Source organism: Acomys russatus, chromosome 24 (assembly GCF_903995435.1).
Source record: "Acomys russatus chromosome 24, mAcoRus1.1, whole genome shotgun sequence".
NCBI lineage: Eukaryota > Metazoa > Chordata > Mammalia > Rodentia > Muridae > Acomys > Acomys russatus.
Window position 1 is genome coordinate 9,482,686 of NC_067160.1, and position 15,484 is coordinate 9,498,169.

Genomic DNA, 15,484 nt, shown 5'->3' on the forward strand with positions numbered 1-15,484 from the left:
GATTGATATCCAGGTCAGTAACTTTCTAGTTACAAAGTCCTTAGTTACAACTGTTTAATTTCAATGGCAAAACTAATTTGGGTTGTCAGGATGTAGGTTTTTTTTTTTTTTTCTTTTTTCCATTAGCTATCAGACATCAGCTGATAGACAAAGAGCTCAAAGCTGTCCCTCCAGTTTCAGATAATGGCAAAAATAACAGGCACTTAGGGTTACCATAGTAGGGGTGTGGTTCCCTCTCTCTCTCTCTCTCTCTCTCTCTCTCTCTCCCTCTCCCTCTCCCTCTCCCTCTCTCTCTCCCTCTCTCTCCCTCTCTCTCTCTCTCTCTCCTCCCTCTCTCGATAAGCTCAATGGGGCTGTCTATTTTTAACTTCCTGTTCTTTCCTTTTGGCCCGGACAATCAGTGTGAGCAGAGAGCGCTCCCTGAATGAGCCCCTGCACCCAGCAGCCTCCTGACATGACCAGCAGACAAGCCTCCTTACCAGGGCTGCTCAGGGTTTAAACCCAGTGTCTAAAGTGCCATGTCCTGCAAAGAAAGTCCCCGTGTGGGTGTTTCCACCACCACTGTCAGCTCAGTAGCCGTGCAAGCCGGGGACTCCAAGATCGTGATAGCCATTGTCAAGGTAAACTCAGAGCTTTCTTTTCTCTGTGTGGCTGGGGCCGGGGTTAGGGGTGGGGGGTGGGGGGTGGGAGGTTGCTGTTTGTGGTGTGCTGAGAACCCTAGAGGAAAATGCACACATTCACAGGACACAGCACAGAGCAGAAGATAAGTAAACAGGGGTCTCAATCACTTAAATCAGTGACAGAGGACGGCCAAGTTTCAACGAGTTGCCGGTCACTTTTCAGCATAGAAAGCCATCTACAGCCACTTCAAACAAACTTCACTGTGTACTTTCAGTTTGGGCCTTAAAGGCAAGGCACAGGTGACGGAGATTCAAGAATGCCGGGTGAAAAGTCCGGGTGGACCAGGACAGTGTGTGAATTTTGAGTGGGTGTGATGGAAATGAGAGGAGGAGGGTCAGAGTGGGGCACTGTGGGGAGCGGCATGGAGAATGGGAGCTACCAAGAGGCTCCTGCAAGTGCCTCCTAGAACTGGTTTTCACTGGTACGGGCAGTGAGATGCTTCTCCTACTGAAGGGGGAGGGAGGCTCTACCACAGATTGTACACTCAACTGGCTCTTGAGAAGAGGAAAGTGCGGCTGCTTGGGGCTTAACTGCGTGTTTTATGTCTATTTGCAAAGATGGCCACACATCTTTGGGTTATAGAAGGCGTCTGTGATTTTGTTCCTCTTTGACTGAAAGCATCATGAAAGATCCTCCCGGATATAAGCTTGCTCTTTAGATGATCTGCCACCTAAGGAATTAGTGTTTAATGAAAGCAAACCTGGCACAAAAAAAAAAAAAAAAAAAAAAAAAAAAGGAAAAAGAAAGAAAAGCTAGCAACCAGGCCTGTTTAACTTAATTGCTGCAAATTTTGAGAATGTGTAGGAGGAAAATAGCACTTGACACTGAGCAAAGCAACTCACTGTGGAAGCCTGGAATTCAGACTTCTGCTCAAGACCCTGTTCCAGGTGCTGGGAGACTCCTGCCCCACAAAGGGGACCTCAGCTTGACTCCCGTCCGTCCACTCCTCCACAGAGGTGTGGGTGGGAATGCCGAGGCACCAAAGCGGCACAGGTGAATGCGGATGATGCTGTGGGCAACCTGCAGATTCCAGCAGAGAAGAAGCAAGTCTATGACTTTTTTTTTCCTTTAAAGTAAACTTTTCCTGAAATTTAAAATACTCCTTAGAACACACTGACTCACGATGCTTAGAGGATAACCTATTGGACAGTCAGAAGTACATAGAACATATGAACTTTAAAAAAATTATATGGGAAATACTTCGTTTGTTTGTTTGTTTGTTTGTTTTCAAGACAAGGTTTCTCTTTGTAATAGCTCTAGTTGTCCTGGAACCTGCTCTGTAGACCAGGCTGGCCTTGAACTCACAGCAATCCACCTGCCTCTGCCTCCCAAATGCTGAGATTAAAGGTGTGCGCCACCACCACCCGGATTCTGTTTCTCAGAATGGCAGTTCACAGTGCTCTGTCCAACTCCCTTACCAAACTACCAGATAAAACACACTTCAACCTCTTCAGAGAGCAAGGTCTGTATTGATGGAGGAGAAAAGCCTTGGTCTGGTCTGTAGTGAAGGTCCCATCCCACTTTACCTATGTGACGTGTCACTAGTTTTCTAGAGTTGTTTTTGAGGGGCTACCGCTGTGTGGATTTATCCAGTGATTTAGAGATGGTAAATCAAACACCATTTAATGCACACATTTAATGCACTTGGGAATTTAAAACACTCCATAAGAAAATTTGCCCTAGGAATAAAAAAAGACCAAGCACAGGTTGGTTGTGCCTCAGTGTGTTAGGCCATCCCTGTGGAAGGAGAAGAAAGTGTTCTTAGTGTATCTGGGAGTTAAGATTAGAAACTGAGAGAAGGGAAAGGCAAGAGAGAATAAGTTTGTCCCACGGTTGACTTTCAGTGCGGCAAGTGGGTCCAACTCCAGCTGGCTGAATCGCAGCCCAATCTTCTGGAAATCGGGACCAGTCAAGATGAAACCAAGAAACTGCTTCAGGACCACGAGCTTCTCCTGGCCAAGCTTAAGGTAAGAGTCTCACACTGGGTGAGGAGGAGGCAGCACCGCAAAGGAAGGTGACGCCAGTTCGCAGCTTCCTGGCTTCTGCGGGTTGATATGATGGTGGAGAAAGGCAGTGCTGTTGTTAAGCACAGGCATCAGGCATGGGAAAGAAGTAACCAAGAGCTCTGTTGCTTGAGAGCTTGCCTTGCAAACGTGAGGACCTGGGTTGGAGTCCTAGATAGAGTCCATGGGAAAACGCCAGGCATGGTAGCTCAGAAGATGGAAGGGTCCCCGAATTTTGCTGACCAGCTGGCCCAGCTTAATTGGCGAGCTACCTGCCAGAGAGAGAGAGAGAGATGTCATCTCAAAAAAGGTGGGTGGGACGCTCCAGAATGACACCTCAGTTGTTCTCTGGCCTCCACAGGAACACAGACAGACAGACAGACAGACAGACACGTACAATAAAGTAAGAAACAAGTTGTATTTTTAAATTTTCCCTAATGCAATTGAAAATATGGTAGAGGGAGACTATTTCACAATATTTTCAGAATTAAGAGCTTTCCCTCTACTGGCTACCTCAATGAAAACAAAATCTACTGCATTTTGATTCCATGCGTTAAGTCACCAACACACACGCATCAGAGCTAGCCTTTCTGTTGCGAAAGTGACCTTCTGATAGGAATAATTTAGAGGAATCATTTTTCTTTTTAAACCACTTGATTTTGTGCTTAGTATTAAGAGTCTCTGAAACCATATAAGGTTATTAGTAAAATCGGACCTAACACATTGTAGTTATGGTTAAGAATGTAAAATTAGGACTGACTTGAGATCGCCAGGTATGGGCAAAGCCAGCCACATAATTTGTGAGGTTCAGTGCAAAATGAAAATGTGCAGGCCCTTATTCAAAAGGCTGCCACAGCACTTTCATTTTGTGTTTACTATCTGGATGCTTTGAGTACTAGTAGACATTGGCGTGTAGTTTTTAATCTGTTTATTGGGGTTCTTACACCTCTACTTCCCTTCTCCACCCCAAGTGCTTCCAACACCAGGGAGGAGAGACGGTTAGAGGGGAAAGAGGCAGCATATGTCTCTTGAGACTACTTCCCGCTGGTTAGGGTCATCCGGTTCCTGGGAGCAAATCGAATCTTCATAGTCAAGACATCTCCAAGTATTTCTTATCAAACTGCATCAATAACAACCAGAAGCAGCATGGGGGGCGGGGGCAGCAGCCATCTTCTTCTTCCTCGAAGCCCTCTCTTCCTTCGAGTGCCCCGCCCCCTTCTCAGAGCACACACGAGGCAAATGTTCGCTGCTGTGGACAATCTGAAGCAGCCTCATACCCCACATCTGGGATTAAAACAAAAACATGTTCACATAACATAACTCACTTTTTAAAGAACCCCAAACTCCCACCCCAGGCAGACACTCCAGGTGGGTGAACGCCGGCCCATGAATGTACTCAGGCAGCATACTCCTACGAGGACCAAATTCCATGAGAGTGCGAGGGTAGACAGGGAGCAGACAGGGCCCCTCCCCCCAGGATGACGTCACGTGCCATGTGGCTCCAGATCCCAGCATTTGCTCCATGATCTGTGGGATCCACTTAGAGAGGGCAAGCTGAAATAGAAACCATCTTTATCATTTCCAAGACAACGACAGGCAGAGTGCGAGGTCCCGAGCTGCCCTCCTCTGAACAGCGCAGTCTGATGCCTCTAGTTCTCTGTGTCCTAAGCGTCACATGCGAGGAAATGGGTGTCTTTGCGAAGATCAAGAGGCTTGGTGAAGATTCTGAGTCCTGAAATTGTCAGGATGCTCTGTGTTGCCAGACTTAAATAACACTGACTTCTCTGGGGTTATAGGCAGAAATGCATACTTGATTACTAAGTCCAAGTCAGGTTTAATCTGCCTCTGTTTATAGACTCTGAGAAAATTAATTGGTTGAGTTAAACTGAGAAGGTGGAAGATGGAGCAGTTTTGAGGAAAACAGCCTTTAGAATCTGGTATTTGACAGCTCCTTCCCCTGGTGTCTGGGATCTGAATTGTCACTCAAGGTAGCAGGCCTTGGTCATGAGGAAGTCTTGTATGTATCGAAAAGAAACAACACCCAAACAAAACACCCTTATGATGTGAGAGAGCACTGAACGAGGAATCAAAAGACCTTTGTTTGGCTTCAGTTATGACAAACAATTCAAAGTCTTCCTGTTACCAAAAAAAGCTTGACTACATTCTTGAGCCTACTGTTCTGTCAACCACAGAAACCCCCGCACTGTTCCCTGTCCACCCCCGAGGTTTGCTTCCCTGTGGTCCATGGGTGCCCAGCTCCTTCCTATGCATCTGCCAATAGCTGTGGGAGCTAACCTGGACCTCAAACTACATTCCTTTCTCAGTTCCCACTAACTCATGCTGCCTGCCATTTTCCGGCTCACTGATGAATCCTGGCTGGCGGCTGATAGTAGATTGGGTCTCTGGGGCTATGGCTTTTTGTCTCTCGTATCTTCGAGAAAGCACAAGAAGACAGGCTTCCTTGGGTAAAACAATGTGGCCCTCCCCACTGCGTGCTCTAACCTCTATATCTGAATCCACCTTGGATCTTAGCTTACATTTTAACAGGCTCTATCTGCCTTTCGGGCCACTTTGGGCTCTGGATTCTAAATACCTGGTACTTTTAGGTCAGGCTCCAGACTGTGGGGTGGCTACTTAAGTTTTCTGAGCGTCAAGCTGTTTATCTGCATAAGGAGAGAAGAGATCAGAGACTCGTCTCTATTGGATTTTATCATTATGGGCCACGGGCTCTGGAGTCATTTTCAACCTCCCTGCAAATGGGTCTAAAGAATAAACTCTCAAATAAAAAACTCATCTTGGCTTCAGCTATGGTTCTAGTCCTAGCCTCTGATTGGCCACCTTCCATATTCCTGCCCCCCCCCCCCCCTGCCCACCTGTTTGCTAGTAACCTAGCCAGCTCAGCCCCCAAGCAGTTTAATTATCAGGCCCATCTTTCAAACTGTATTGGTATTTAAATTTTTGTTTAATGTTTGGAAGGGAGGGGGAAGTTACCAAGGTGTTTGGAGTCTATTTCAGATGTGCCAACTTAAAAATAATGGTAATTGAATCTCTCAAATGGATCTCAACTAATTTACTGCCTATTATGTCATCAGGGTCACCATAACTTAACCTGTGGCAGAGCATTGTCGGCTCAGAGTTAATTGTAATATGAGGTTTTCAAATGAAAAGGATGTTAGCAGTTCAAGAAGCCAATCATATTTAATATTTAGCATTCATTCTAGTCCTTTCTCAGCGTATAGAACCCTGCAGTATGTTCCAATTATAAAGAAAAAGATTCTGGAAGGGGCTCTGGGAGGGTGAGGAGTCAAGAGTGGAGCCCTTTCTGGTCGATTGTAACACTTAGCCTCTCCAGCATGAGGATATATATTTGAAAAATTAGGGTAATAACAGTTACCTTCACACCTCCAAAAAGAAGACGTGGGAAGACAAATGTAATGGCGTATGGAAGTCCGTGCTGCCTTTAAGGCAGACAGGAGCATAATTATTATGCTAATGATGAATATATCAGACTAATGTGACCGTTTACTAGGAAAGCTATTTTGTGCCTTGCACTGAAAATTATCTCAAACCCTCATAATGAAGAGTAAGGGGATGGTGCTGGGAACGCATGGTTTTCCTTAGTGTTTCTAATGCTGGTGATGGCTGTGCCCCAAGGGATTTTTATTTTGCCTTCAGCTGTGTACTTAGCAATCCCACTGGAGTAGCCAGAGAGAAACAGCCAGAGAGAAAAAACACTTCCCTGTTTTCAGTGGTGAAAACAATCATGCGGAAAAGGTCTAACTCCCAGAGGCTTCTGATTCCCACACTGGGCTAAATTATTTCCAAAGAGAAAGAAGATATCCAGGAAGGAGAAAAGGAGACTGAAGCCAATGAAGACCGGCCTGGGCTGCTATTGACTTTGTGCCCCAAAACAGGTGCAGAGTGGTTGATGGCAGAAACAAAGAGGTGGAAGGACCTTTGGGATGTTGCCGTCCTCAGAGCCTGCCTCTTAACTGCCTCTTCAAGGTGTTCAGAGGAACTGGCTATCGTGCCAAGAGACTCTTAGGCACTAGCCTCTTGTTACCAGCATGTGACATTAGCTTTCACAGAAGAACAACGAACCCTTCAGAGAGATTACCAACCAGGAACTGCTTTACCACTTACTTGACTCTCAGAAGGCTAGTGGTTCCTGCTTCAGGGGACTTCTCTGGCCCAGAAGTGGCTAATGTTTATCCTATTTCTGGCTACTGATCTAGAAACAGACATGCTATGAAAAGAGCATGTGAGTAGTAACGCCAAAATCTTCAAATTAAAACTTGCCTTAAACAAGGGATAGTGTGAATTGCTGCATTTAGCTGCAGTGTTTACTCAGAATGTATTTAAAAACATGTTTTTATTGCACCAAAACGTAAGCAATATAAAGTTCGCCATCTTAGCCACTTGTATGTGTACAAGTCAGTAGCATTGATTGCATTCAGAGTACACAACCATCAACTGTGATTTTTTTTTTAAATTGGTCACATGGAACAGGAACTCTGTATTCTCATTATTGTCCCTCCTTCCCATGTAGTCTCTTTTTTCTGTCGATGAGTTTGCTTGCTCTGGACACTACATATAAATGGAATAATATATTTGACTTTGCATGCCTGGCTTGTTTTCTTATCATATGATATTTGCATATCTTTTGTACAAGAACTTCACTTCTTCTTGAATAATGAACAGCAAAGAATGAATGATGAATGATGACACACTGTAATGGCTGCATATCCCTTATCTGAAATGCTTGGATCAGAAATGTTCCAGCTTTTCAATTTTTAGGTTTTTGAAATACTTGTATAAACACAATGAGATATTTTGAGCATTGAGCCCAAGCATATGTGCAATAGTTCAGATAAACATACAGAAAACTGGTGATTTAGTATTTTTAGTGCGCCTGCATTTTGACTGTGGCCTGTGGTATGGGTTGATTTTAGGTATGGAATTTTCCATCTATTATGTCATGGCTGTGCTCAAAAAGGTTTTGATTCTGGAGTAGTATGTGTACTGGTTAGTTTTTGTTTTTGTTTTTGTTTTTGTTTTTAACTTGACACAAACTAGAATCACCTGGAAAGAGGGATCTTCAGCTTGGAAAATGTCTCTATCAAATTGGTCTGTAGGCAAGTCTGTAGTGGTGTTTTTTTAATGATTGATGTGGGAGGGCTTAGCCTGAGGGTGGTATCATTCCTGGGGAGGTGGTCCTTGGTTGAATAAAAAGACAGATAAGCAAGCCATGAGGAGCCAGCTGGTAAGCGGTGTTCTTCCTCTGTGGCCTCCGAGCTCCTGCTTTGATCACTTGCCACGGCTTCCTTCAATGACCGACTGTAACCAGTAAGCCAAATACAGCCTTTCCTACCCAAGCTGGACATGGTGGTTACCACAGCAACAGAAAACAAACTTGGGCTATGTGTGTATGTTCATGTGGATATGTGCACAGGTATATACACACATGTGCTCTGTGTGGGTGTGGAAGCCAGAGGTTGACATCATGTATCGTCCACCATTGCTCTCCATGTTAGCTTTTGAGTCAGGGTCTCTCACTGAACCTGGTGCTCATTCATTTGGCTAGGCTGCCCAGGCAATGAGTCCAGGGGCCCACCTGTGTCTACCTCCCGGCACTGGAGTTACAGACACGGGTCAATGTGCCTAGCTTTTACATGGGTACTGGAGCTTTGAACTCATCTCTTCATGCTTGCTCAGCAGGCACTATTATCAACTGAGCTCTTATTCTAACCACGCATTTTGGAGTGCTTTTGATTTCAGATTTTTGGATGAAGGATATCGAATTTGTAAGACATTTTGTTTAGTTACCTGTCTGGGAGGGCACATGGATTGTTTCCTCTGTGTCTTCTGTAAGTCGTGCTTTATTCAACACTGGCATACAAGTATCTGCTTGGATACCTCACTCTCTAGTTGTTTCTGGTCAACATGTGGCAGCCTAACTGCTGGATCCTATAGCATTTCCATGCTTAGGCTTTGAAGAAAGGCTAAAATATTTCCCCGGGTAGAAAAGAATATATTTGCGTGGTGCAACAGTTGGCTTTAAATGTCAACGCGCCACAGCTGAAACCACTAAAGCAGGGAGCGTCAATTCCAGGCTGCTCTCTATCAGATTGCCTCGTTTGTGCAGTAGGTAGCACGTCAGTCTCATCTCTATCAGATTGGCCTGTGCGTGTTTGTAAGGAATTTCCTTGGTCAATGTGGGTGTGGAAAGACACACCTCAAATGCAGAGGGCATCTTACACTAGCAGCCAGGATTGGGGGGGGGGGCCTAGGGAGAGGGGGAAAGAGGTAGGAGAAGAGGTAGGGGAAGAGGGAGAGGGAGATTATTTGCTTTTTGCTCAGTTGACTCTACTTCTCATCAAGTTTATTTGCCCTGTTGCTGGTGTTTGTAATTCCTTAGCTGACGTTAGAACCAGCTTTTCCAGGATTCTTCAGTCCCAATCTAGCACCAAAGGCCGGGAGGGTTACTGGAGAGCTGCTGGGCCTCTGTCCACCTTGGAACCCTGAGAAGCTGGCTCTAACTTAAGGAGGCATCTGTTGAGCTTTCCAGTTAATGTTCTAGGAAAGTGAGGACACTGTGCTACCTGGCTGGTGAGACTTGGGGAAAGCAGTGGCCACCATTGGGGAAGGAAGGGCTCTTTCTGAGGCCTGTGTGGCCTGCAAGCACTCTCCTCTCTCTCTGCTTCTGCTGACCAGGCCAGACATCTCCACCTGGTAGATTCAGGCTACAGTTCAATCCATGACAGCTATGTCCCCAGTCAGTGCTTCTTGCAGGCAGGCTCCAAGGTGGGGCCTGGATTCTGGAGGTTGAAGAAGAAAGCCAGAACAGTCTTCCAGTTCCTTTCTACCACTAGCGAGAGCAAATATCTCGATCCATACCTGATCTTGATGTCAATTTCCTAGTCGTTATTAAAGGGAAGCTGACAAATGGGCTTGCATTTTGGTGTTCCGGTCATGGACAGTCTCTGGTTTAGTTTTCAGTCACCATTTTGATGGGCTCAGCGAGAGAAGGGAAGGACAGAGCAGGCGTTCGGAAGAACTCCTCTACTGAAAAAACAACAAAAGTTCTCACAGCTATGAACCACTGAAGTCTCCAGGTGCCTTTGCTCGTTTCGTTTACAGCTTGCACTTGCAGGTTGTTTCCTTCCCTAGATATTTAGTTCCAGTGAACAGAACGTGCTACGGAGTGACCCGGGAGGCTAATTTTGAATAGCATTCTTTAGAACTAGAAAATGCTGTGGACAATCTGGTAAAATGCTGTTCTTAGAAGAAGTGAGAGATTATCTTAGCCCATTCGTACCGCTAACACAAAAACCACAGAGACAGAAGGACTTACAGAGAACAGAAGCTTATTTCTCACAGTTGAAGATACCTGAGTTCCACTTCCAAGATGGTGCCTTACTGCAGAGCCATGCAAAGAACAAGAGAGTTGTGTCTTCACAGGAGAGGAAGCAAACCAGGACTACATTGTCTCTCCCTCAAGCTCCTTTAATTGCACTGGCGTTACTCAGTCTCTAGAGTAACAAGACCTCACGACCTAGCCTCTTCCCATACTGTTGCATAAGAGCTTACGTTTCCAACATGTGAATTTCGATTTGAGGTAACACATTCAAGCTGTAGCAAAAAATGCTAATTTAGCAGATTTCTGAGAGTCCACGACTTGTTTCTGTGAAGCAGAAATTGAAGGAGCATCCATTATTGATGAAATATTGATGTGAGCTCATTTTTACAGGTGCAATTTAGGAGACACAGAGATGGAAAGCTCTTAGCTCAGGAGTAAGCCCTGCAAGCTGAAGGAAGGGCCTATGGGGAACATGAGGCACACACTATGGTACACTCAGGTGCACATCCTGAGAAATCAAAGGAAATCACCGATTCAGTAAGAAAGAGAAGCCTCCTTATCTCTGTAGGGAGCTGACCATGTCTGGGTTGCAGTAGGTACAGACACTCCTTTTGAGGACTCTGGGAAGATCCATTACAGGACTCTGCTAGAGAAGAAATGCTTTAAAGTACTCGGCCATCCTCGGATGGAGGGTCAAGGTCTATGTCCCTTCTCTCTGGACTGGGCAGGCCCCTCCCCTGCTTGGTCAAGCATAATGCAGCATAGATGAAGCTGGGGTTTTGTGTGTGTGTGTGTGTGTGTGTGTGTGTGTGTGTGTGTGTGTGTGTGTGTGTGTGTGTGTTTTCTTAGAAGAAAAAGAAAATCCAGAATTCCTAATCTTAACTGTCCACCACTTTTTCCAGGTACCTAGCTCTTGCTCTGGGCCTGAAGACCAGTTCATTTCTGAAGCATTCAGGTGATGCTAATGCCAGCCAGGTTGAGAGACATCACCAAATATTTCAACCTTCCCCCTATTTGACACATAACATCCAGACAGTGGTTCACTTTTTTCCCAAAGCCCTAATTTTTTTTTTTTTTTTTTTTTGATTTTTCGAGACAGGGTTTCTCTGTGTAGCCTAGGCTGTCTTGGACTTGCTTTGTAGACCAAGCTGGCCTCAAACTCACAGCAATCCACCTGTCTTTCCTCCCAAGTGCTGGGATTAAAGGTGTGTGCCACCATGCCCAGCCCAAAGCCCTCAATATTAAATGGAAAAAAAAATAGATGAAACACTCCAGTTATTAGACACTTAATATTCAGTAATATTTGTACTACTCCTTTTGTTTATTATTCAAATTTTAGATCATTATCTATGACATGAAGGAAAACTAGTCATATGTGAAATATTTATAAATGAATTAAGCAATACAAAAAGCTCCAAGGTTCCCAAATACAGAAAGTACATCCTGACTTGCTATTTAATACGCATCACTCAATAACAGAATCTTTAATGATCTGCTAGCCAGAATTAAGCATAATTAAACAAAACATTTTTAAAATTATTTTTAGAATTGGAATTGCATTTAGTCTCTAATGTTATCATTGCATAACATAGCCATATGAAATCCACTGAGCAATATGTGAGCCATGAATGAGCAACAGACAACAAATTAATTACACATAAAAGTATTAATGAAATGTGCAGCGGTGCTTCCCAAAGCTGGAAGCAGACAGCTTACCATTTAATCACTGCTGTCTGCTGGTGGCTTTTAAACTGTAATAACACAGTTTTCTTTGTATCATTTCAAACTATCATTGCTATTTGCTTTAAAGAGTTTAAATTCTAACAGTACGTGTATGTGATTCTCCATTTGGGGGTATGTGCAGGTGAGTGCAGGTGCCAATAGAGGCCAGAGGCAGCAGATCTCCTGGATCTAGATCTGAGTTGATGCGAGTGCTGGGACCCTAGCTCAGGTCCTCTGAAAGAACACCCCCTCTTAACCACTGGCCATCTCTCCAGTAGTTGAAAAGACATTACTGTCGAAAGCAAAATCAGTTTCCAACAGTTATGAGACACATGCACAAATTCATTCACACACATACATATACTGCCCAGACACAGATGCAAATATGTTCACATACTTATGTATAATACTTCTCAGAAGCATTATATTAGAAAAATATTTTTATTCCTCTTATGACCATGTTCAATAACACTACTTAATTATAAAAATCTACTATTGAAAATAATTTACTTTTTTAAAAAATTTAGTTCCCTGGACAGGAATATCAGGCCACTGTTTTTCTTTTCAGGACATACATGGCATTGACTCATTCATTCCTAAGCTCCCCTTGAGCTAGAAAGCAAGGCAGAGAAATTCCAAGGTGTAGACTCCTTTATTCTTCAAATCTACCATATTGCACACATAGTGACCCTTAATCATTTGCAAGGGGTAGGTTACAATCACAGTATCTCACTGGGCTGATGCAATACTTCATCTGTGGTTTTAATACTTACTAAATGGTAATATTTTGTGTATATTGGAGTAAATTAAGCATATTATTAAATTACTTTCACTTGCTTCTTTTTATTTTGCTTTTTGATTAGGTCTGGTAATTTATGCTTTCAAGGACTCGGTTCATTTCATCTAAGCAGTTGGATTCATGTACATACAGATGTTCTTGGCGCTTTCTCATTATACATTTAATGACTATGAGATCCATAGTCAGACCTATTTTTCATGTCTAATATTGGTAATTTTTGCCTTCTCTCTTTTTCTTCCTAGTCTGGCTAGAGGTTCATCAATTTAATTGACCTTTTCAAAGAGCTGGCTTTTGGCTTATTGATTTTCCTATTGTGTTTCTGTTTCCAATGGTATTGATCGCTGTTCTTTGTAGTCCCCCCCCATTCTGCTTGCTTTCGTTTTAATTTGCTCCCTTATTTTTCTAGTCTCCTAAGCTTAGATCAATTTAGGGCATTTATTCTTTCCTAGATAAGCATTTAACTCCCTAAAATTTACACATGCCTCCTCAACATTTTGAATTACAAATGTGGCTTAGCCTTGCACTTTATATTATATATTCCTATTTATCTCCGCTCAAAGACGTGCGATGCTCTAGCAAAGCATTTTCTTTTCAACACATTAATAAAAGTTTAATAGCTTATGGGACCAGTGGACCAAAAACACTCAGGCATTCAGGAAGCAGTAAGCAATAGCCTTGGGTGCTTAAGATTTCTCTAGTTCCAGTTATGGCAAACTCAGGGTGTGTTTTGAGTCTCTTCTCAGAGAAGAGAATACAGTCTATAAAGTTGAACCTGAGGTGTCCAGTTCTTCAGCTCCATGCCTAGTGACAGGATAGTGGGCTTTCTTTTGAGACAATCAGATCACCATCAGTATGATATGAGCTATGGGGTCACTTTTTTGACGTCTTGCTTTCCTAGTTCAAGTCAGTAGCTGAAATATATAGCAGGAACCGAAAGGCCAGGGTTGAACCTAACTCACTGAGCCATGCTCTCCTCCACCACTGTGTTTCTTCAGTTAAGTGGGACAGTCACAAGGAAGGGAAAAATGGGTGTGAATGCACCCCAACCACTTGAGTGAGACTAGAACATTTGTCTTACTGGTTCCAAGTCCAAGCAAATTAGAAAGAGGCCCCTCTATATTGTTTCTACTAACTTGTTTATAGAATGAATTTTTGCTTTGGGCAGGAGATCAAAATCCCACATACCACCATGCTATGGTACAGAGACTGGGAGGGATAAGTAGTATGGAAGACATGGCTAACTGTGAAGTTCAAGGTTACCTTAGTCTCCTGATGGCTAACAGCTAGATGGATTTGTCATCTGAATGAGAAAGCCAAGTCATTTGAAGATCTCTTGAACTTTGCACATGTATACATTTTATTTATTAAAGGCAAAGATGCATTTGGGCTAATGCTAATAGGCAGAGATTGTGATGAGCAAAATAGAACAAAGGATTCCTTCATTTTCACTTAGGAAGAGTGCACACTGAGGTCTTTTCCTAACAGGAGGATCTGTCGCCTTCTAGCCAGAGCTCGAAAGGCACATTGCTATCCTACAAGTAACCAAACCTAACGTATTTGAAGATGAAGAGTAGAGATGACATATTCTACCACCTGCTCTCTGCAGCATAAATGCATTCACACTTCCTGAACTGGCAGATCCCAGCCTCCCTCTCCAAGCCACAGTCCAATAGCCTTTTTGTCATTGCCAATAAGAGCTATGGGGTCTACTTTCATTGGCTAAAGATTACATTTTCACAGAAGGCTGTCTCCCAAGTAAGTTCTTTATCGGTCACAGGCTGTGAGGTTATGACTGGGGAGACGGATAAGTAGGTAAAGTATTTGTGGGACAAGCCTGGCCATCTGAGTTGGCATCTCAGAAGCTATGTGAAAGGCAGCCGGGTGTAGTAGTAGTGCACATATCTCTCAGCCCCAAGATCCTACACAAAGATAGGCAGAGACAAGACAGTCCCTGGTTCACAGGCCCTACTGAACAAAGCAGTGAATGACAAGGGATCTGCCTCAAACAAGTCAGGTGAAAAATGACACCCAAGATTATCTTCAGACCTTCACAGTCAGGATATAGATGTGAACACACACACACACACACACACACACACACACACACACACACACACCTTAACTGTCATGTACATTGTGAATACTTATTACCCACTCTATGGTTTGCCCTTTGAATTTGTCTCTGGTGTTTGGACCACTCATATTCACTTTCTAAGCGGAAACAACTACCTCCTTCGTCAGCTGTTATTGGATTTCCCTGACAGAATCGATCCTTTATCTGCATATAATATTTTGTGCATATCTGTGTGTGTAGAGTTATAACTATAAATCTTCCCCTCCTGATATTGAAGCTGTAGGGGGATGTGCATCAAACAGCCAAGCGCCATCACAGATATAATCTTGGATGCATGCTCACTCGCTAATCCTTTAAGAAGCGAGTCACACACACCTCAGAGGTGCCATTTGCCCTCACTAGTCCTTCCACACCAGCTTCTGTTTCAGAGAAGTCTGGTCCTACTGTATCTGGTCTCAACTGTATCTCCTAAGGATTCTCCTTCTCTTCTGCCTGTGATTATTCATGTGTGAGTGCCACCTTCATTGTCTTTAGAAGGCATTGACGCCTGCTGATGCCCTTTGTCCTTGTTCCCTGCTGCTATGTCACAAGCTACCCCAAATTCAGGTGGCCTGAACCAGTCATTTATTTGCCCAGTTAGGGAAGGAGACAGGGAAGTCGTTCTGAAGGCCATAGAGACATGGTGGGGCCTCAGCTGGGGCTGGAGAGTCCCTCACAGGGCTGACAAGCTGCTTATCTGTTAGCTGGGCAACCTGCCGATCTGCTGAGTTATCAAACACAAGGTGCACGTGTCTAGTGAAAACAAGAACGGGAACCAAGCGCAAGAGCAAGCCCCACATCCTGGT

At 43.9% G+C, this 15,484-nt stretch overlaps 1 protein-coding gene across 1 annotated transcript in view; it reads left to right on the forward strand.

Annotated features, from left to right (window-relative positions):
- The first annotated feature begins 343 nt into the window (after window positions 1-343).
- The window catches only part of Ccdc141 (coiled-coil domain containing 141), a 180,427-nt gene continuing 165,286 nt past the window's right edge, over window positions 344-15,484 (forward strand). Inside the window, exons 1-2 of the mRNA XM_051167084.1 lie at window positions 344-620; window positions 2,526-2,648. Coding sequence (XP_051023041.1) covers window positions 519-620; window positions 2,526-2,648 — 225 coding nt within the window. The 5' untranslated portion in view covers window positions 344-518. The remainder of the gene's footprint in view (window positions 621-2,525; window positions 2,649-15,484) is intronic.